Source organism: Lissotriton helveticus, chromosome 4_1, assembly GCF_964261635.1.
Source record: "Lissotriton helveticus chromosome 4_1, aLisHel1.1, whole genome shotgun sequence".
NCBI classification, from domain to species: domain Eukaryota; kingdom Metazoa; phylum Chordata; class Amphibia; order Caudata; family Salamandridae; genus Lissotriton; species Lissotriton helveticus.
This window is the reverse complement of record NC_136063.1, coordinates 130341999-130364886: the sequence shown is the minus strand read 5'-3', so window position 1 is coordinate 130364886 and position 22888 is coordinate 130341999. Positions and strand designations below refer to the sequence as shown.

Sequence of the window (22888 nt, the reverse complement as noted above, 5' to 3'; positions counted from 1 at the left end):
TTCCTCCACCTGAACCTGTTCAGGCTCCACCTCCGTGTGTCGAGATTGAGCGGCAACAGTTGACAGCTTTTGATCTTCCTCCTGAAGTCTGTGATGTCATTCTGGCAGCCAGGCATCCCTCCACTAAGACGGTATATGCCTGCAGGTGGACTACATTTGTGGCATGGTGCACAGCAAAGGCTGTGGATCCCCTTTCTGCCCCTCTACTATACTTGGCCAGAAAGGCCCTGCTTTGGGCACTATCAAAGGTTATCTTTCAGCCATCTCTGCCTTTCTAAGGCTTCCAGATCAGTCTCCTCTCTTTAAGTCCCCTGTTGTTAACCGTTTTCTGAAAGGCATTACACATACATTCCCTCCCGTGCCTTTCATAATGCCTCAAAAGGACTTCAATCTTGTCATGACCTATCTGATGTGCGCTCCTTTTGAGCCCTTTCATTAATGTCCTTTATGTCTTCTCACTCTAAAGACGGCTTTCCCAGTAACTATCAAGTCTGCCACAAGAGTGAGTGAGCTCCAGGCTCTTTCTTCTAAACCTCCTTTCTTTTCTGTTCATCGGGACAAGGTGGTTTTAAGGACCCATCCTTCTTTTTTGCTAAAGGTTGTCATGCCCTTCCACATCGGGCAGGCCATCACTTTGCCCACCTTCTTTCCACCTCCTCATCCTTCAAAAGAGGAAGAGAGGCTCCACCGTCTGGACCCAAAATGTGCGCTCTTGTTCTATCTGAAGCGCGCACAACAGTCCGGGTGGATGACCAGCTCTTTGTTGGCTACGTGGGCGCCAAAAAAGGTTGGGCCATGCACAAACGAACCATCTATTGGTGGGTCGTTCTGTGCATCAATGCGTGTTACTCGTTGGCTAAGAAGGAGCCTCCTGTGGGGCTGCGTGCCCATTCTACCAGGGCGACAGCGGCCACTACTGCCTTGGGACACGGCGTTCCCTTGCAGGACATTTGTCAGGCAGCTATGTGGGCTTCGCTGCACACGTTAACCAAGCATTACTGCCTTGACAGTCAAGTCCGGAGAGATGGCTTCTTTGGCCGTTCTGTTCTCCGTGACTTTCTGGTGTAATCTTATTCGCAGACCCACCACTGGGGTTGGTATTGCTGGGGTATCTATTCTAAGGTAAGGAATCTATCACTAACATGTCTCCTTCAGATGCACAAGTTACTACTTGTGTAACAATATATCTGTAAGAGACATTAGTTAGTGAATGATTCCTTACCGCCCCACCCATCCTCCCCGTTCTGCGAATTGATTTCTAGGGTTAAGGTCATCCCTTTCAGGGCCCTAGTTTCATGACACCAGTGGTCAGTTTCTTGCATGGCTCTGTGTTCCTCGCACGGAAAGTCGTGTACAGAACTGACGTCAGTGCGCATAGGTGGCACCTAAGTAGTCTCTGTGACGTCATCTCTGCACTTACGATGCACGACGCCACCCACTGACGCACAGAGATACTGCTGATGAAAAACTTTCTGGATCCAGTCTAATGCCTGGGGATATTCTAAGGTAAGGAATCTATCACTAATGTTTTTAACAGGTATATCGTTACACAAGTAGTAACTTTTGCATTTAGTATAATATCTGTTGAGTGAGGCATGGAGCATGAAGCTCTCTCTTCTGCTCGACTTTGGTATTGATGAGCGCAACTGATTAGGGTTGGCGTTTAGGCTTACTCAGTATTCTGACGCTTCCTTGCAGGAGACCTTTTACTTAGTCATTGTCAGCAGCTGCTTCAGGGGTTTGTGGCACAGTAAGAGAAAACAATGGAACTCATGTAATTGTTCTCGCAAAATTTGGACATCAAATTGGATTGGGACCACTTTCATGCAATGTATACAGGATATGCTAGCGCATATCTCGGAATTTTGAGACCCGTTTGAATGAAACAGGCAAATATTATCTCGGGGTTCCCAACTGTGATGGAGTTGCTTGTAGTGTAGTTCCTATCATCCCAATAGGCTCTGCGCATTGGAATAATATCTTCAATAGTATAGACGTAGGACAGAGGTTAACTAGGTCTTCTACTGACGATATTAGACTTAAAGTTTAATGTTTGTGCCAGCTAGCTCAGAGTTCACTAGAAACTTTCTCGAATAGACAAGGAGGAGTTTAACTTCCCTGGATAGACAAGAAGGGATTTAGTTTCTGACAACCATAGAACATGACAACTTTGCTCTCCCCTAATTAAGAGTGTATCTCTAGAGTCGTGTGAAAACAAAAGACAACTTATTTTACTCAGTCAGTTCAGTGCATTCTTAGTTTCACCAGATTGTAGAGAAAAGGAAGAGACGGGCGTGTTCAATAAAAATATGTTATTTATTGATCAGTCTCTTTTCTCATACAAGAGAAATGAATCGCTATTATTGTAATACTTAGAGTTAAGTAAAGTGCATACAGTAATAACAGAATTATAAAATAATACTGTAAAAGCATTGATATGGTTTCTTAGCCATATGATACTTAAAATGGATAAAATAGATACATACATATATACATTGACTAATTGTACTCAACTTGTGCTTCTAACTACGCCTACCCCAATGTACCTGACCTAAGCCTAATACGTGGCGGGAGTAGATGAGTAGCAGTTTAAGTTAAGTTTGCTTTGCCAAGAGTTTGCTTCAAGAATTCTCTACAAAGGATGATTCAGTTCAGTACCTGGGAGTTTAGAAGGCTGGAGGGCTGGTATCTCTATCTCAGGTCTTGATATTCCAGCTGCCTGCGAGGGCTGCTTGGAAGCGCCGGAGCTGGATTTCTCGGCAGGAGAAAAGGCAGCGTCTCTCTCTCTCAGCGCGTCAGAAAGGAGGGGCAGCGTCTGTGGGCTTTGCTGTCAGCTGGGCTCCTCGGCAAGTCTCGCTGCTCCAATCTTGTCACCACCTCGTGTGTTTGCTTAAGGCAATGTCCGTATTATTTATACCTGAAAGGTGCCGGGATTGACGTAAGGATGGACATAAATACGTCAATAAGGATGTCATACGAACTGGTCGTTCGCACATTCTTTACTGAAGTTCTCGGCTAAATCAAAACAATGGCTGTGGGGATTTCCCAGGTCGTGGTAGATTTGATTTGTTTTGAGAACACCGTATGCCTATTAGGGGGCTGGAGGAATAGTGCTTGCCTAATGAGATGGCATGCGCTATGACCTAATCAGACAACGGGCTTCTGTGCCGTTGTGTGGCTAATCAGATAACGGGTTTCTGTGCAGTTGAATGGCTGCTAGTTAATTATTAACCAGACAAGGGTCAGAAATAGGGGGATCGATACAGTACCCATAGTAAATACACCACATGCTATGTGTAGGACCATGTTTGATACCAGTAAAAGAAGTTCTACTGAGGAATGGAGCTGGTGAAGAGCATCCTTTAATTCAGGCAAGGGTATAGAACCTTCTTTTTGGAAGGTGTCAGGAGATGTGACTGTTTCAAGGGACTTCCGAGCAGGGCTGCAGAATCAGTGGAGAGGTCTTGGGCTCCAGGAACAAGGAGGAGGTATGAAGAAATATGGAGACTATGGGCATGTTGGTGTATGGAGTGGAAGTTGAATACTGTGAAGGTTCCAATCACAATCACAATAACATTTTTGGTGCAACAGTTTGAAAAAGGTTTAGGTTACCCAAGTTTTGCAGAGTAGAAAAAGTTCTGTGTGTACACAGAGATTTGAAACATTCTTCTTCAAGACTTTTTTTCTAAAGTAGCAGATTCCAGTGACACAACAACCAAGCACATCATCTATGACAAAAAGCATAGGGAAGTACATGTCATACTAGCAAATGTAGATCCCTCAAACAGCATGCAACTTGACAGCGTAATAAGATCTTTACTTTACATATCGCTATTACTATCAAATGAATCATTCTGTTAATTTACACTTCCTGTTATGTGGGAATCTAGGACCCTAGTGAAAATTTCCCGATTCATGCCCATATATAGGTATAATTCAACCAATCCTTATATAGGCAAAGGAATCATTACCTTATTTAGTCTTAGCCTGTGCAACCCAAATATGGCATGGCTACTTCCACTAAACTCCGAGAATCCACAACGATTTCTTGCAAAAACCAGCCTTCAGCAGTCAGGGACTTCCCCCTGCTTGAATACTAATTTATCCAAGAACTCCTGGAGTTTTCAAGGAACTGAGGCACTAGTGATGATATTATGCCAATCTTACGTCAAACTCGGCACCTTCAAAGTATAAATATGCCTACATTTGCCCAGTCAAACACACGGTGGTTTATGAGCAGCTCGACTAACTACTTGCCCGACGCCCTGCAGCAGCAAGTGCCGAAGGAAGCCGACCCTCCAACTGATGCATTGAGAAGAAGTTGTCTTTTTTCTTGCCGAGAAATCCAGCTCCAGTGTTTCCAGGCTACCCTTGCATGTTGCTGGGAAATCGAGTCCTGAGAGAGAGATACACGACCTCTATCATTCTAAAACCAAGGTACGGAGCTGATTAGACATTTAGAGAATTCTCCATTACTTCTTCCCTTGTACTAGACTTAGGTTAGGTACACCGGGGTAGGCGTATTTTAGAAGCACCAGTTGAGTACTTTTAGTCACTATTTTATCACTGTATGTATTTTATGCATTTTATGTATTCTATGTCTATGGCTTAGAAACCATATCATGCTTTTACAGTACTATTTTATAATACTATTCATATGATATGCCTTTTACTTCTTAACTAGCATTTCAATTGTAGCAGTGCATTTCTCATGCTTAAGAAATAAGACTGTTCAATGGAATACTTTTATTGAAAACGCCCGTCTCTCTATTTCTAAGCAACTCTGGTGAAACGAAGCATGCACGAATGACTGAGTGAAATAACTGTCTATTTTTTCCGCGACTCTAGAGATACGTTTCCTTCTGGGGAAACAAAGTTGTTATGTTATATGGTTGTCAGAGACCAATCCCTTCTTGTACTTTCGAGAAAGTTTCTAGTGACCTCTGAGCTAGCTAGCACTCACAATTAAGTCTAATATATACGATAGAGACCTAGTCGACTTCAGTCCTACGTCTAAACTATAGTATATGTTATTCCAATGTGCAGAGCCTATTGGGAATATAAGAACTACACTACATGGCGCCCAATGTTTGGTAAGGCGATAATTTAACGCTAGATGCTAGAGTAACTCAGTCGTGCTTTTCACAGAGACATCTTTTCCCCTAAAAACTCCAATAGACGTCTGGAGTGGGTCAAAGGATAATATCCGCCAAAACGGAGTAGGACAAAAAATCCTATGTATTACTTTTTGGTTTATTCAACGTTGAAGGATACAGTGTTCCAAAATATTGTGCACCTAATCTTTGTTTCCTTGAAACTTGTTCTACAAACTCTCAGCCGACTAAAATGCCGGATAGTGATACCGAATTAGAGAGAGCTGCAGCAGCAGCTCAAGCGGTTTTAGATGACACTGCTATCCTAGAAAATGTCACGGATGCTATACTGCTCCCGGTAAATGTAAGGAAAAGTATAACTTACAGACTCATAAATAATGGAGTATCATCAAAAGGTGGCAGAGTAATCTTTGTAATAGAGGCACATGAATATCGGTAGACAGAGGTATTCTATTCATGGATTCAGTTTCCAGCAGCTAATGCGTGAGTTCCACTACTATAAAGCAGAGGAACCTTCAGCGGAATACGTTCCTTTCGAGGACATTGAACTTCCATTAACTTACCAAGAGCATCAGCTCTGGTTTAAAGGCGCCCTAAAACATGAAAATCACATTACCACTAGGTAGACCAGGAGCAACATGGCCGGTACTAGCCAGCTATACACCACATCCAGACATTGAAAGGATGTCGGATGCAGAATTGTTAGCTCAGCTAAAACAGTTAATTAAAAAACATAGACAATTTGTTCAATATGTCATGCGGACATTAACAGTTCAACCAGCTGTAAAAATTCCACAGCACACCCCTCACCAGGGGAACACAATTAAAATTACACCACAAACTATACAGTCAGTCATTGGTAAACTACCAGCAAAACGGGAACAAATTCCATTCTGGTTAGCACAAAAAATGACTCAAATAGAGGCAGTATTTCCTGATAGCACGCCTCATGAGAAACACAGGATTCTGACAATCTGTTTACCTATGGGGATTGCACCACACGTAGAGGATTGTGACACTTGGGGCACAGTCTTTGCTTCAATCTACACTAAAACACATGGTGTTCCGTCCATGCCGGTGATACCAGACGTTCTAAGACAGATTCAAAATGAATACGTTCCAGAACCGGCCTTAACTCTAGGTATGAAAATACTGAAGGATTTCAAACAGGTCTCGGCTATACTATTAGCCAACATTAGAGGTGAAGCAGCATCAGTGGCAATCCGCCAGAAATGAAAAGAAACAGACATTATTGAGCAACCGTATGAGCTTGCCAGAATCATTGAAAAATCCTATGAAGAACTAGGTAGAGATAGTTTGGGTGGGAAACCACTAAAACCACAACTAACAGAAAATCCTGAAAAAGTTTTTATTAAAAATAATCTCACTACTACAAAGCAGAGGAACCTCCAGTGGAATACGTTCCTTTCGAGGACATTGAAATTCCATTAACTTACCAAGAGCATCAGCTCTGATTTAAAGGCGCCCTAAAACATGAAAATCACATTACCAGGCTCGGTCCACTAGGTAGACCAGGAGCAACATGGCCGGTACTAGCCAGCTATACACCACATACAGACATTGAAAGGATGTCAGATGCAGAATTGTTGGGGAGCTGGCCAAGCACTTAGCCAGGGCCAGTTTTGGGTCCCAGTCCAGCCCTGTTGTGTGGCGTGTAATTGTGTGGTGTGGAGCGGATTTCTATAGTGGAATTATGTGACATGGTATATAATTGAAGTATGTGTATAGTAATTATGTGGTATTGAGCATATTGGAATTATATGGAGTGGGTGCGGTGGTGTGTAATTACGTGGAATGGTATTTTGTGCTGTGGAATGGGTTGTAGTGGAGTTATGTGCTGTTGAATCTTGTAGCATGATGTGGAATTATGTGCTTGGATTGGACGTATGTGCTGTTATGCAATTGTGTTGTTGAGTTGAATTATGCAGTCCGTTGGTGAATTATGTAGTGTGGAATTGAAATGTGTGCAGTTGAATTGTGTGGCGTGGAACCGAGTGACGTTGAGTGAAAGAGAAATCTGATAGAGAAAAAAGGGAAGGAAGGGAAGAAAGGAGGTAGGAATTAGGAGAAGGAAGGGAGGGAAGATGAAAGGATGTGAGAGAGGAATGGAGGAAGGGAAGGAAGGACGGAGTAAGGGAGAGAAAGAGGAAAAAAGGAAAGGAGAGAAAGCAAGAAGAAAAAAAGAAAGGACTTAGTGAAAGGCGGAAGGGCAAGATATGAGTGACTGGAATAAATGACGTTGAAATAAGGTTTGAGGAAATAAGGTTGGGTATACGATTAAGGAAGAAGGAAGAAGGAGGAAAGGAGGATATGAAGAAAGATAGAGAGGCAGAGAGGGAGAGAGGATTCCAGGAAGAAGGGACAATGGAAGTAAATAGGAAGGAAGGGTTTGAGGGAAGGAGGAATCAATGAAGGGGGACGAGATGGTTGAAGTGATGAAGAGTGGGAAAAGAAAGGAGGGTTAGGAACAAAGGAAGGATGTAAGAAAAGATTATGGAGCCAAGTAAGGAAGGGAGGAACGAAGGAATAAGGAGGAGAGAGAAACTGTGAAATTAGCTACTTGATATGCAAACGGCAGTCTGTTAGAGGATTATTTTTTCTGGCTGCCCTGCATTAATGTTTTTGATAATATAATGAATTAAATTGATTGTGAACGCAAACAATAGGGAGTGAAACTTCACAGCATGTTCAAATATGTCCCCTAAAATTATACTATGCCTGTTATGTAGAGCTTACATTGCTGAAGAAGTAAGCAATACAAAACAAGGTGACAATAACAGCAGTTTGGTTTTCTAATCACTCGTTTATAAATAGTATAGTACTTTGTATCTCTGTAAAAATGTCCATCCTTAGTTATAAGCCAATATAAGCTTGTGTTACTGGTGAGGTGGAATGTGATAGGGCAATCAAAATAATGGCTAAATAGGGTCAAACTTCGCATTTAACTGGGAGGAAAGCGCAAATTTTTGATGAGAAATTGGATTGTGAAAGCGCCACTGGTAGGTTTGTTCAATCAATCGAGCATTGTACTTGTAGAGCACACTACCTACCCGTGAAGGTCTCAAGGCGCTGAGGGGGGGGGGGGGGGGGGGGGGGGTGCTGCTAGTGCTCGAAGAGCCAGGTCTTGAGGAGTCTTCTGAAGGTGAGCAGGTCTTGGGTCTGTCGAAGGTGGGTAGGGAGGGTGTTCCAGGTTTTGGCAGCGAGGAAGGAGAAGGATCTGCCGCCGGAGGTCGTTCTTGGGAAACGGGGGACAGCGGCGAGAGCGAGGCTGGCGGAGCGGAAATGGTGGGTTGGGGTGTAGAAACTGAGTCTTCTGTTGAGGTAGGCTGGTCCGGTGTTGTAGAGGGCTTTGTGTGCGTAGGTGAGGAGTTTGAAGGTGATCCTCTTGTTGACAGGGAGCCAGTGTAGGTATCACAGGTGGGGGGTGATGTGGCTGCGGCGAGGGACGTTGAGGATCAGTCGGGCGGAGGTGTTTTGGATGTGTTGCAGTCGTCGGTGGTGTTTGGCCGGGATTCCTGCATAGAGTGCGTTGCCATAGTCCAGCCTGCTGCTGACGAGGGCCTGTGTCACTGTTCTTCTTGTTTCGGTAGGGATCCACTTGTAGATCCTGCGGAGCATGCGGAGGGTGTTGTAGCAGGAGGAGGAGACGGCGTTGACCTGCTTCAACATGGAGAGGGAAGAGTCGAGGATGATTCCTAGGATGCATGCGTGGTTGGTGGGTGTTTTAGTGCTGTTTCCAGCATGGTCAGCCACCAAGAGTTGTCCCAGGCTGAGAGGGTGGGTCAGAGGATGAGAACCTCCGTCTTGTCTGAGTTCAGTTTTAGTCTGCTGCTCCTCATCCATTCGGCGACGGCCTTCATTCCCTCGTGGAGGTTGATTTTGGCGGTGTGTGGGTCCTTGGTGAGGGAGAGGATGAGCTGGGAATTCAAAACTCACAAGAAGAACAATAATACATGACAGCTCTAATAGAGCAAATTCTGCTTCGAACGTGAAGAAATGTGCGAAAACAAAACATGCCCTAGAATACCGTACGTTCATTTCTAGTTTGATCTGCTTCCTTAAAATTGTTTCCTTGTACAGTTTTTTCTTTGCCTTCTGACGGATCTCATAATGTGCAGTCAGTGCAGAAAAAAATCTTACGATGATAAGAGTGAGCCACCTGTCTGAAGGGAGATTTTGATACACTTATGATTATGCAACCGATATGTGAACAACTCACATTTGAAAGTGACCTGATATTTCATTGCTAAAGATTAATACATAACATGCTGCAGTGGCAACAAAAGTACATAAAATAGGCAGAGGACCATCTGGTAAAAATATAAAGAAAAGAAGTAGCACAGCAGTGGAGAGCATGTGGCGCAGCGGCCAGAGCTGCTGACTTGAGTGCTGGGGAACCCAGTTCGAGACTAGGTGGCGCAACATCCTGTGATTCTGGGCAAATCACTTAATTTCTCCGGGTGTTAAGTTCGCTGTGTAAATCTGCAGGATCTTGTACTATATACTTTCTTGCTCACGTATTCCATGGAAGGTGACTGCTATATGGGGAAGCTGGTGCAGTCTTCATTTCTTTCTTCAGATACTGAATGTCAAGCTTTTCTTTGCCGAAGGGATCATAGTTTTGTCTGGATATGACACAGTCACTCAACCGAGGCATGTTAGAAGCTCTGTAGACCAGTCCATCTTGGGCATTAACAAAGTCCACAAAACTCTGGTAGAACCTGGCAGCGGGGGTTGTTCCTCCAGAACCAACAGCTATTGAACAGGAACTGCATGGAAATAGGGGTTCCAGGTCTGAGGAAAACTGAAGGCTGAAGCATTACAGTGAAGGGGGTGAGTGCAAGGTGGCAGAAGTATATCAGAGCAGGACCCATAGCTGAATGATTCTACTAAATAGGCTACCTCCTGATTTTATTCTCTCAGGTAATATGCTTCCCTGCCCTGCTCACTCGGTCTGCACACCCTGAACTGAATCAAGGTGCGAGGCAAAGCAGAGAAACGATTATGATTGGGAATGAGAAGAGGAGCAAACCTTACCCCTCATGCAAAGTCATGATCCCTCTGTATCCCGGAGTATCTCCGACAGATAAGAAACACAGTCACAGGGTGTGCAGGCATCTCCAATGATTCAGAAAACAGGATCAAGCAACAGAGAGACTGTTCCTTTAAACAAATTCATCCTACCCTCGAGTCTCGAGGCAGAAGCCCATATCTAATGCATAGTCGGTTTATTTAACTTGAGGTAAAATACGTTCAAATCAAACAAACCTGACGAAAATATTGATGAAAACAAGAAACTGATGCACAGCTAAGGTAACATATAACCCCATTTGAATCCCATTGGAGCTGGGAAAAGAAAAATAACCACACGCTGAGAAAGGTCTCACCATTTGTCAATATACTCTTTATTGTATCCGAAAGAAACAGTTAGTTATAGATTCCTTACCTTAGAATTACCTCCAGGCGTCAGACTGGATCCAGAAAGGTTTTTCGTCAGCAGTACCCCTGTGTGTTGGAAAGTGGCACCCCGCATTCGTCGTTGTTGTCGTGGTCGCAGGGATGACGTTGCGGTAACTACATAGACACTGCTCGTGCGCTCTGACATCAGTTCTTTCTTTTACCATGCCAGCAAGCGCAGACCCAGAGAGAGCAGTACCCCAGTCACTTTTTGACTGAATTTTTCTCGACATTTGTCGACATTGTTCTTTGAGTCCATCGACTCCAGGCGCGCGAGGGATGCCCGCTTCAAGGCTCGCAGTTCCACAAGTCGTGCTCCGACTGCCGGACCATGAATCCGAAGTCTTTACGGGAGCAGTCCCGAAAGCTTCTTGAGGCCCGGCAGTCGGCTCCGTGCCGCTCGAGGTCCCGGTCATGTAGGAGGTTGAGGGACCGGTCACAGAGCCACCACGTTCTTCGTCCAAGTCTTCGTACTCAGGGTTAGGTAAGTCGAAGCTCAAGAAGAAGTCAAAGAAGCAACGTCGTTCTTTGACTTCTTGCCATCCGTAGGTCAACGCGACGAGGGATGGAGGTGGTGCCCCTTCAGCGGCTCTGAGTGCGAGCCCGAAGGGTCGGCTCCGGATTTCCCCCACTTGCCGGGACCTGGAGTGACCCCTGCCCAGCTTTGTCAGTTTTACGAAGTGATGCATGCCATCTTTGGGCAGCCGGACTCCGATGGCACGCCTTCAGGCACCGTGGACTCGGCTGGGGGTCCTGGGCCTTTGACACAGGATACTTCGGCCTCTGGGGCTGCAGGGTCCCCTCGTATCCAGGCCTTGATCCAGATCGGCGCCGGTCAACCTTGTTACTCCTCCCCCAGCGTCGATTCTGCCGGCACCACGTCCACAGGCGGCGGCGGCTGTGTCCCCAGGCAACGTCGATCCCGGCCTCCACCTTGAGGTAGACACAGAGCCGGACCGCAATTGAAGGGTACTTTTGTGCCCCTGTTCTACCCTGGCTCTATGAAGCCAGATTGGCAGCCAGAGGAGGGTGAGGAGGACTGTGAGGGGTCTGAGAACTCTTTAATTGACCAGCTAGGTTATTAACCGGACTGGAGAGAGGAACTAAGTAAGGCCAGTGGTCTGGAAACCTCACCAGACTTTGGCATGTTGTCTCCTACCGTGGCTATGGAGGAGGGATTGTCATACACAGTGGTGTTATGTAGGGGGCCGAGGCGCTCCACCCCGAACTACCTACGGTGGCAGTCAGTTCTAAACTTCTGACAGAGGTGCTTCAACCAGCAGCACGCTCTTCGGAACCCCTGCTAGCATTTAATGAAGCCCTCACGAACATCCTTTTGGGCCTCTGGTCCAGGCCTAACACAGGGGCTTCTGTGGAAAAGATGATTGCCTGACGCCACCGCCCGGCCCCAGGCGGCCACACTTTCCTCTCTCAACACGCCACCCCTGAGAGCTTGGTGGTCCAAGGCTCCGTCTCCAAGGACGCATTCCTTACTGCTCCACCGGATAGGGAATCCAAAAAGCTGGACCATCTTGGGGAGAAGATGTTTTCTCCCTCCAGCTTGGGACTGTGGTCAGTAAACACTGCATGTCTGTTGGGCCTTTACGCCCACTCCGGGTGGGATACGGTTGAGCAAGTGCTGCCTCAGTGCCCGGAGGAGGCCTGGGCCATACACTCTCGTGCAGTTGACAAAGTGAGAGCCGCAGCGAAGTTTACCATCTGCTGTGGGCTGGATACAGCCGACTCACTAGGCAGGACTATTTCCAGTTCGGTAGCCCTCCGACGCTACGCCTGGTTGAGGTCAACTGGTTTTTCCAGGGATGTCCAATCTACCCTTACTAACATGCCCTTTGATGGCCATCGCCTGTTCGGTGACTCTCGCGCTACTGCCAAGTCTTGGGCCTCTCCACCACCCGCCCTGCGCAGTTTTGCCCCTTTTGTGACTACGGAAGCGGTGCCCTGCCACGTCCTGCCCAGAGCCACAGGCCAGCGCAAGCTGTTAAACCCCTCCGCGGCCGGGGTCGTGGGAACCAATGCCCTGGTTCTAGGGGCCAGCGGACAGGCCAGTCCACCCCAGCCCCCTCTGCAGCAGCCTCCAAACTCTCCTAGTCCGACCTTTCAGGGCCTCCAATCGCCAGTGGGTGGATTCGCCATCACCTCCCCCACTGGCGCACCATCACGTTGGACAGGTGGGTTTTGCAAATAGTCTGAAGGGGCTACTCCCTCCCCTTTGAGACTACCCCTCCATCCATGCCACCTCTTTACCATCGAATGTCGGCGGATAATCTGGCCCTTCTCCAACAGAAGGTTTTGGCACTCTTGGACAAGGGTTCCATCGAGCGAGTTCCTGTCCCAGAAGTAGGTTGTGGATGCTATTCCCACTACTTTCTGGTGCCCAAAAAAGACAAAGGCCTGCATCCTATCTTGGATCTCAGGGACGTCAACCATTTCCTCCGGAAGGAGAAGTTCAAAATATTGATGTTGGCTCAGGTCCTGTCTGCCCTCGACCCTGGAGACTGGATGGTGCCATTAGGCTTGCCGGATGCTTACTTTAACATCCTCGTCCTGCCGCCCCACCAGCCTTACCTACGGTTCACGGTAGGCCACAAGCACTTTCAGTTCACTGGTCTCCCCTTTGGCCTTACCAGCGCCCCTCGGGTGTTCACGAAATTGATGGCTCTGGTACCAGCTCATCTGCGCAGATCAGGGGTTCCAATCTTCTCCTATCTTGATGACTGGCTGTTGCAGATGGGTTCGCTCCAGACTGTGTTCTCCCACCTCCAAACTACGGTCGACCTCCTGCATTCTCTGGGGTTCTCCATCAAGAAGTCACATCTTACTCCATCTCAGAAGCTCCATTTCATCGAAGCGGTTGTGGACACGATGCAGTTTCGGGTCTATCCTCCCAAACAGCGAGTCTGGGATATTCGGGCTATGATTCCAGTCTTTCAGCCTCTATCCTGGGTTTTGGGCAAGATGACCTGAGGCAGCTGGGCCTCATGGCCTCCTGCATACTGCTGGCAGATCACGCAATGTGGCGTATGCGGGCTCTGCAGTGGGACCTGAAGTTCCTGTGAGTACAGCATCAGGGGAATCTGTCCGATTGCATCCAGATCTCGGAGGGCACTGCACGACAATTGCAGTGGTGACTAACGAGCCAGGATTGGGTCAATGGCAGATCCCTCTCCCTTCCCCAACCAGAATACACAGTGCTGATGGACACATCCCTTCTGGGATGGGGTGGGCACATGTGAGAGGCGGAGATCGGAGACAGAGACCTTCTCGAGCTTCGGGCGATTCATCTTCTTGCACTGAAGGCACTCCTTCCCTCTGTCCGGGGAAGAGAAGTGTAGGTGGTCACAGACAACACCACCGCAATGTGGTACTGCAACAAACAGGGCTGGGTGGGATCATGGACCCTATGTCAAGAGGTTCTCTGCCTCTGGACAAGGCTGGATCATCAGGGCGTATCCCTGGTGGTTCAACACCTGGCAGGTTCCCTGAACGCCAGGGCGGATTAACTCAGCCGCAGGTGCATGATGGAGCACGAATGGTGTCTTCACTTGGAGGTGCTGCAAGGTCTCTTTAAGCAATGGTGGAGCCTTGGTTAGATCTGTTCGCCACCGAAGAGAACGCGCAAAGGCAGCAATTCTGCCCTTTGGAATTTCTAAGGCACTCGCTAGGCTACGCTTTTTGTCGCGAGTGGAGTTGCGGTCTTCTATACGCCTTTCCGCCTATACCACTTCGGCCCAGTGTGCTGAAGAAGATCAAGCGCGACCCGGCCTCTAGTCATTCTTGTGGCTCTTGATTGGGTGTGAAAAGTCTGGTATCCCACGCTGCTACACATGGCCATTGATCCTCCAATCAGACTGCCTCTTCGGGGGGATCTTCTGTCGCAGCAGCAGGGGACGGTCCTCCAGCTGAACCTGTCTAGCCTCCACCTCCTTGCGTGGAGATTGAGCTGCAGCAATTGACGACGTTTGACCTGCCTCCTGAAGTCTGTGATGTAATCTTGGCAGCCAGGCTTCCTCCACTAATACGGTAAAAGCCTGCAGATGGAACAAATTTGTGACATGGTGCACATAAAAGGCTGTGGTTCCCCCTTCCGCCCCTCTTTCTGAGGTTCTCTTGTTGCATCTTTCTTTGGCCCAGGAGGGTTAAGCTCTGGGCACTCTAAAGGGCTATCCCTCAGTCATTTCACCCTCACTTAGACTTCCTGATCAGCCTTCTCTTTTCAAATCCCCTGTTGTAAATCGTTTTCTTAAGGGATTACTCATCATTTTCCTCCTGTTACCTTCGTAATGCCACAGTGGGACTTGAACTTTGTTCTTACAAACTTTATATGCGCTCCTTTTGAGCAGCTGTATAACTGTCCTCTCAGACTTTTAACCTTAAAAACTGCTTTCTGGTGGCCACCACCTCTGTGCGCAGGGTGAGTGAGCTACAAGCTCTTTCTTCCAAGCCTCCCTGTCTGGCATTTCATCCGGGTAAGGTCGTCCTCAGAATTTGAACTTCCTTTCTTCCCAAGGTAGTTACTTCTTTCCACATTGGCCACACCATCACTTTGCCCACCTTTTTCCCGCCACTGCATCCTTCAAAAGAGGAAGAGAGGCTTTACTGTCTGGATCCAATACGTGCGTTTTCCTTCTACTTGGATCGCACCAAACAATTCCGGGTGGATGACCAGCTCTTTTTCGGTTACATGGGCGCTAGGAAAGGTCGGACCGTGCACAAACGGACCATCTCCAGGTGGGTCATTCTGTGCATCATAGCCGGCTATTCTTTGGCAAAGAAGGAGCCTACAGTGTGACTGCACGCCCATTCCACCAGGGCGCGGCAGCTACCACTGCTTTGGGATGAGGAGTCCCCCAAATGACATCTGTCAGGCAGCTACGTGTGCATCGCTGCACACGTTCACCAAACACTACTGCCTGGACAGCCAAGTCTGGAGAGACAGCTTCTTTTGCCGTTCTGTTCTCCAGGACTTTCTGATGTGAACTTAGTTCGTAGACCTACCTCCGGGGTTAATATTGCTGGGTTATCTATTCTAAGGTAAGGAATCTATAACTAAGTGTTTCTTTCAGATGAACAAATTACTTAGCTTCGGGAAGGATATCTGTAATAAACGTAGGTTAGTTTAGATTCATTACCGTCCCACCCATCCTCCCCATTCTGCGAACTGACTTCTAGGGTTAAGGACTTCCTTTCAGGGTCCTGGTTTTGTGCACCAGTGGTCAGTGTCTTGAATGGCTCTGCGCTTCTGCCGTGGAAAGTCATGTACAGAACTGACATCAGCACGCGAGGGCGGCGTCTAAGTAGCTACCGCAACGCGATCCCAGCGACTGCGACGACGAACGAGTAGTTGACCGACGCCACCTTCTGACGTGCAGGGGTAAAAAACTTTCCAGATCCATTCTGATGCCTGGGGGTATTTCTAAGGTAAGGAATCTATAACTAACCTATGTTTCTTGCAGATATATCTATACCGAAGGTAAGTAACTTGTTCTTTTGCTACGGAATCTCCACCTCCAGGTTTCGCAAGACAGTGCAAGGGTGGGGGCGAGGGGACATATAATTTCAGGTGAAGCAGATCTATTTCGCATGGAACACTATAGTGTTCAAAGGTAGTGAAGACTTTGTTCCCCTTGTATCTGCGTGGCAGCAGGTAAACAGAAATCAGTATCACAGGAAAGGACAAGACGAAGTGCAGCAGAGCTGCTGACTTGAGAGCTGGGGATCCTGGTTTGATTCTCGGCGGCGAACATCCAGTGATTCTAGGCTAAGCAATTAATCTCTCTGGTTTATAAATTGGGCTCTATAAATCTGTATGAAACTGACAGCGCAAATTAAAAAATCAAAAGCATTTGACACCGTTATTGAAAACAAGGAGGAGGGGCATCACACGCCGTAGAGCGAGTGATGGCCAAACAAATGTTTCTCAGGGTGAAATCGCCAGGGACAGAATTAAGCAGCAAAGGAGGGTCATGTACACAAATGCACCAATACCTAGCCATCATTTCTGAATGCACAGATAGTAACCAATGACAATAGGTGGGTTTGCCAAACCCCACAGAACAGATATCACAGGTCAATCGAAGCTCAACCTAAAAAGAAAGTCCATAAGCAAAAGCAATTCTGGTATTTTACTGACCTATACTGGTCGTTTTCTATAAAGATAGTTAATTAGAGGCAGTTGAACAAGCAGAAAGCAATTCTGGTATTTTACTGACCTCTGCTGGTCGTTTTCTATCAAGATAGTTAAATAGAGGCAGAAAAAAAGTCCCTAAGCAAAGTCGGAAGTCCTAGGGCTGATCTCCGGGTAAGAAACTATTCCTTACGTATGTGACACAAGTGCTTCATTACCCTATTTTCTGGTTAAAGTCACTTGATTTACTGTAGAAAATGTGTCTTGTCTTATGCACTGATATTAGAGCCAATATTAAGGAAATGTTATCATTTGGATATATTTTATAAGATATACAGTCATGGTTTTAACCTTGTTGTTTTCTCCCACCAGGTCCTAACATGAACAACCAAGCAACAACAGGTTAGTTAGTACTGTACCCCTCTTTTAATAATTGCTTGAGTTTCTTATTGGGCAGCATGCACACAGCACTATGCATCAAGATATGGGGGTCATTTGCATTTAAATTGTTTGTGTTGATTTCGTTGCAGGAATAAAACATGAGTAAAGTGACTCACTTCTGCCTAAAACCATATGCTTACACACTCCCCCCCCTCTCACTCCCTAACTGCCACTTGATCATGCCAGTGCCCTCAGCTTACACCCTTGTCTAGTGAGCACTATGGCTGTTGGGATAGGTGTAGTTGGGCTTTATTCCTGAATGCTGAACTTTTTCAGGGCTGCATGCAGCTGCTGCAAAATCCATTTATATAATTATTTATTCATTTTTTAATAAAATATTTTATTCGTTTTTGTCTCACGTACATTGAGAAAACAAGCACATGGTTTATGAGGAGCATCATTTTTAGGTCAAGCCTAGGAAGTGTGCATACATTGTCTGCAACACATGCAGTAATCACTATGCAGAGAGTTATCCCACCTGCTGCTTGCGAAATGTTCACTCCTGCGTCACTCTTATTTCATGGGTCCTTATTGGTTGATTCTCGCGATTCATCACTTCCGTTTTCAGTCCAGCAGCACCGACCAACTACAGTTTTCCTACACTGTAGGTGTTCAAGTGTTTGTTTGCGGACTAGTTATTTACTACCCTGTACCCGCTTCAGGGTCCGCCATGCACATAGGTTTTTATAAACATAGGCGCTGCGCTTTCTTTCAGTATGGCACGTGTTTGTATGGCCCATAAACACTCCCGGGGCACACAAGGCTACAGGGTGAGGTGCCCAAATGGAAACAAAAAATTTACTGGACTGGATGAGCTGCCTGTGTGTGTACCTTGAAAATATTTACGTTTTGCATTCCTGTGTTTGGTGAAACATATCCTTTTCAGACAATCCTCCTACACACAAGCATTAGAGTTTTATGTATGGTAGCTCAGGAGTGCTGCTAAACAGGATACAGGCCTGCTGGAAATAAATGCCTTTTAGAATGTAAGAAACGCGAGGAGTGCAGTTAGAAACGCTACACGAAAGGAGCATTTTTATATTAAGGGGCTTGGTAGTGTCCGACAAAGCCTTCGTGTGCACCCCCCACCAGCTTCCATACACAAGCTGTCACAGCAGCACAACAAGCAGGTACATTAGAATGCCACACTCCCTGCAACACATTGGTAGCACACACTGGGGCTTAGCGTCCCTTTTCGGGCGAAAAGCAGCGATAATTTTTTCGCATTATCAGCAAGCACACACTAGCACGTGATTCCATGCCTCAGGGCCCGTTTACTTAACGCCCAGCATCGCAACGCTAATGATATGCATAGTGGGCGTACCTTACTAAAATAACATGGAAAATGTCACTAACACAACTTCCTCCTATTATCAATCTGGCCGTAAACCCGCGTAGCGATGATAAAAGTAGTGCTAACTGCGATTATCGCTGGTTTCTGAATGCCTGCTTTCAATCTGACTTAGCCACTATATCCTATGGAAGGTGGATTGTAAGTATAAGTTCACCTTGCCCTATCATCAAGGATTTGCCTATCGCTGTGTTTTATCACTGGATTTCCAGCAATAATCACACATTGTGCCGCTATCGCTGGATTTTTTTATCGCCTTGGAGATACGCATTGATGATAACGCGCTGTCTCTGCGATTTAATTTAGCGATAGCCGGCGATAATTAAACTTGCGCTAAGCGCACTTAGCGATAATTATCACTGTCTGTTGCAGATATGCCCCAATGTCCTGTATACATTAATGCAGGGAAGTGCAGCTTTATGTGGGTCTGCAGTCATCCACTGCATCCTGTTGCACTGCGCTTCGTCCCCCTCGAACTTCCTAAGGGCACTACTAGGAGCCTGGCGATGGGCGAATGTCTTCTGTGCAGCGCCCGCAGTCCATTGCTTGAGAGGCCCCTCTGCGGACCCCTCTTTTCTCTTATCCACTTCTCTATACGCTAAGGTCACAGGGCGCTCTATAGGAACGGAGGTGGAGGCAACCCCAATCCAAGAGTGTTCTGAGCCAAGAGCTCAGTAGCGGTGCGTCCATTGGGGCGTAGGGGCGTAGCCCCACTGAGCCCCATGGACCCACCGCGTCGTCACTACTATAATAAAATAAAAATATAGAATGATCGCGCTACCCGCCGGCCGGGAGACACGTCACGTGACCCAACTTTTCCGGAGTGCGCAGGGGGCTGGGCCTGCTGCAGCTTGAGTGACAGTCCACTCAGCTGCAGCAGTCCTGCGCAAGTGAATTTTAGGGCAGAAACTTGCCCGCGCATGCGTAGATACTTTCCTGCTGAAGTTCCCCTTAGAGAAAGGACCAGGGGGCGGGCCGCAGCCCCCGGGGTTGCAAAGGGTCGACCGGGCGAGCAGTCATGGTGCCCTCCTAGCCGATAGGATTGGCTGGTCCAGTGGTCCACGTGTGCAGCAGTGCAGGCCAATCATCGGGAAGCCCGCCGCTGTGACGTTGTGACTGTGACTGACTTCGATATCGAATGACTCCCGACTCAAGTCACCGACCGTCAAGGTACAGGTGAGGTCTCTCCCACCCGCTGGCATCCCGGCTCCCAGGCTCTCCCAGCAGTGTCTGCCACTAGCCCTGGTCTCCACGGGCCCGGCTCTCGGCTCTGCGGCATGGGGCAGTAGCTGCTGGTTGAAGCAGATCCCGGAGAGAGCCCCCCCTGCCCCCTGCTTCCCGGTGCCATGCCCATGACCCCCAGGGCCCCCTGGCGGGAGTGCGGCTGGCTGCTGCAGGGCTTCCTGGCACTATCTCTGGCGCTGCACCTCGTCACCCTCGGGGGCTACCTCCAGCTGCGGGCAGAGAGCTGCGACGGGAGCTGAGCAGCGGGGGCCAGCACAGCAGCCCCCCAGCAGCGGGACCCTGGCGCCGCTGTCAGGTGAGTTCCTGCAGCCACCTCTCTCTCACTCTCACACACACACACGCACGCACGCACACACGAAAAAAGTCTAAACTGGACAATTTCTTAAGCTTATCCAGTATTAGGGTATCTTTCATAGATTCACATGCCTGAATCATTCCCCGTCGTCGAGGCGGGAGTCCCACGGTAAATTATATACAATAGCAGTGCCTAAAAATTTCTTGTAGTAGGCTGGAAAAGCCCAAAGGCCTAACTAGGCCTCAAAACTTAGCAGCCTATCTACATCATTATGTAAAAAGACCTGAAATAGTAGCCTCAGCCAATCAGCTGTCCTCACCCTCTAGAACCTTCCCAGCTCAGGCAGTTCTCCTCAGATTTTCACCGCACTTCGTGTGTAAGGGAGTCTCCCTGAGTGCCTACTCAGTTTTTTGATCTTTATTCCTTAAAATGTCTGAAAAGAAGGCTCTTTTCAAAGCTTGTGGGACCTGCTACAAGAAGAGAGTCCATGTGGATGACCAGCACTCTGACTGTATTATTGCCTGCACCCTTCACATATTGTGAAGGACTGTAGAATTTGCCGTACCTTCCCTCAGAAAACTATCAGGGATAGGGAGGCAAGGGTTCTTTTGTGGTTGAAGTCTTCTTCCACTGATGATGAGGACAAAGCCTCTACCTCCAGCAAGAGAGTTAGATCCAAAGAAGGTGCTTCTCCTGAGAGAAGGAAAAAACTTAAAACCTCTCAGAAAGCTTCAGAACCCTCTAGGAGTGCATCGGCTTCTTCAACTGTGAGTACAACCCAGGCTAAGACTGTTTCTCTGGTGTCTGTACCTACTACTACTTTGACTTCTGCCTCCTCATCTACTTCTACGGTTACCACTTCAGCTATTACCTCACCGTTGATGTCTGTTAAACCATTGCTGACTATAACCAAGTTGCCATCGTCGACGTCTTTGTCGACGACGGCTCCGTCGACTAAATCTTCTGCTCCGTCGACGACAACAAAGCCGACTTCATCGTCGACGAAGACATCATCTACGGTCTCGTCGACTAAAGACTCGTCGACGAAGACATCATCGACGGTCTCGTCGACGAAGAACTCGTCGACGAAGACACCAACGACGGACCCGTCGACGAAGGTCTCGTCGACGAAGACACCATCGACGGTCCCGACGACGAAGGACTCGTCGACGAAGACACCTTCGACGGTCCCGACGACGAGGGACTCATCGACGAAGACACCATCGACGGTCCCGACAACGAGGGACTCGTCGACGAAGATGCTATCGACAGTCCCGACGACGAAAGGTTCGTCAACGAAGATACCATTGACGACCTCGTCGACGGCAAAATCTTTCTTATTGACAGGACCGTCGACAGAGATCCCGGTAACAGTGGCTTCCGCACTGACATCTGCTCATCTGTTGCACGGTTCACCTCCAGCAAAGATACAATACACTCATTTTCAGATGAAAACGTATCAAAGGCAGGATTATTCACATATTTCTCCACTCTTGCCATCGCACATTTTGGAGACATACATGGAAGAGGAGTTAGATGAAGGAGAAGAGGATGATGGTCCTTTTGGGATTGCCCGTCACCCTTCTCAATTAAATATTAAATATCAGGAGGATGATGAGGAGGAAGTCCATGATCATTATACACATGACGTTTATTCCACGCCATATCAGTCACCTCATACTAGACCTTCTCGGTCTGAGGACACTACACATTTACCAACTTCCTTAATACAGGATTTGCAGGCTATGTTGGCGGATTATCGCCAGAGATTTCCATCAAATCAGGTTGCACCCGCTGGGTCACCTGTTCCAGTTGACGTGCCAAGACCTCCGTCACCAAGGGCTTCATTGTCGCCAAAGCAAAATACTGCTCCAGTTCCTCAAAAGGATACGGACACTTCTTCCAATGATGATGAAGAAAGCAGGGAAGAGGGAGAGTTGCCGGATAGAACACCTGTGGATCCTTGGGAGGATTATGTAATTCCTATGCCTTCTCCACCTGCACCCCGTCCTTCAGATTCTCCACCTGAAGATATAGGCGGTTTCCACAATATTATGCAGAGAGCTGCTAATAGATTTGAGTTGGCTGTCACATTTGAGCAGTCGGACTGCTTTTTACATGACTTTAAAGAGGGATATCGCAGAGTGGTCAGAGCTATTCCTATTATTGATTATATATGGAAGGAAGGCCTCAACATAATGAAAACTCCCGCTTCCATTCCTGCAGTCCTTCCAAGGATAGACAAAAAGTATCGAGCACCATCTGATACTCCAGCTTGTTTAATAGGTCACCCTCGACCCGATTCTGTCATATCCCAGGCTGCGCAGCAAAAATGCAAAAATCCTTCTGCTCCCATTTCAACGCCACCTGACAAGGAGGGCAGAAGGCTTGATGCAATTGGAAAGAAGTTTTCAGCAAATGCAGCAGCCTCCATTAAAGCTGCTAATTCATTAGCTATCCTGGCTCGTTATGATAGACAAATGTGGTCCGAGCTCACGGAATATCTTGAGTTGATCCCTGATGAACATCAGATGGAGGTGCGCAGAATTGTACAAGAGGGTGAAAGGGCGGCCTCAGAAATTATTGATTGCGCCCTGGACATTTCAAACACCAATTTTAGACAATTGGCTGGAGCAGCTGTGCTTCGGCGTCAAGGTTGGCTCAGGGCTACCACCTTCAGGCCTGAGGTCCAAACCAAAATCTTGGACATGGCATTCGATGGCGAATCATTGTTTGGGAAGCACATTGATGACGCTTTACTGGCTATTAAAACTGATACTGATACAGCTAAATCTCTTGGTACCCTGCAATACAAGAGG

The 22888-nt window shown here is 47.4% G+C and overlaps 1 protein-coding gene across 1 annotated transcript in view; it reads left to right on the top strand.

Moving 5' to 3' along the window:
* Window positions 1-22888, top strand: part of LOC144828412 (uncharacterized) — a 2343931-nt gene that overhangs the window by 1796135 nt on the left and 524908 nt on the right. Inside the window, exon 24 of the mRNA XM_078686536.1 lies at window positions 17110-17139. Within this exon, the coding sequence (XP_078542662.1) occupies window positions 17110-17139 (30 nt within the window). The remainder of the gene's footprint in view (window positions 1-17109; window positions 17140-22888) is intronic.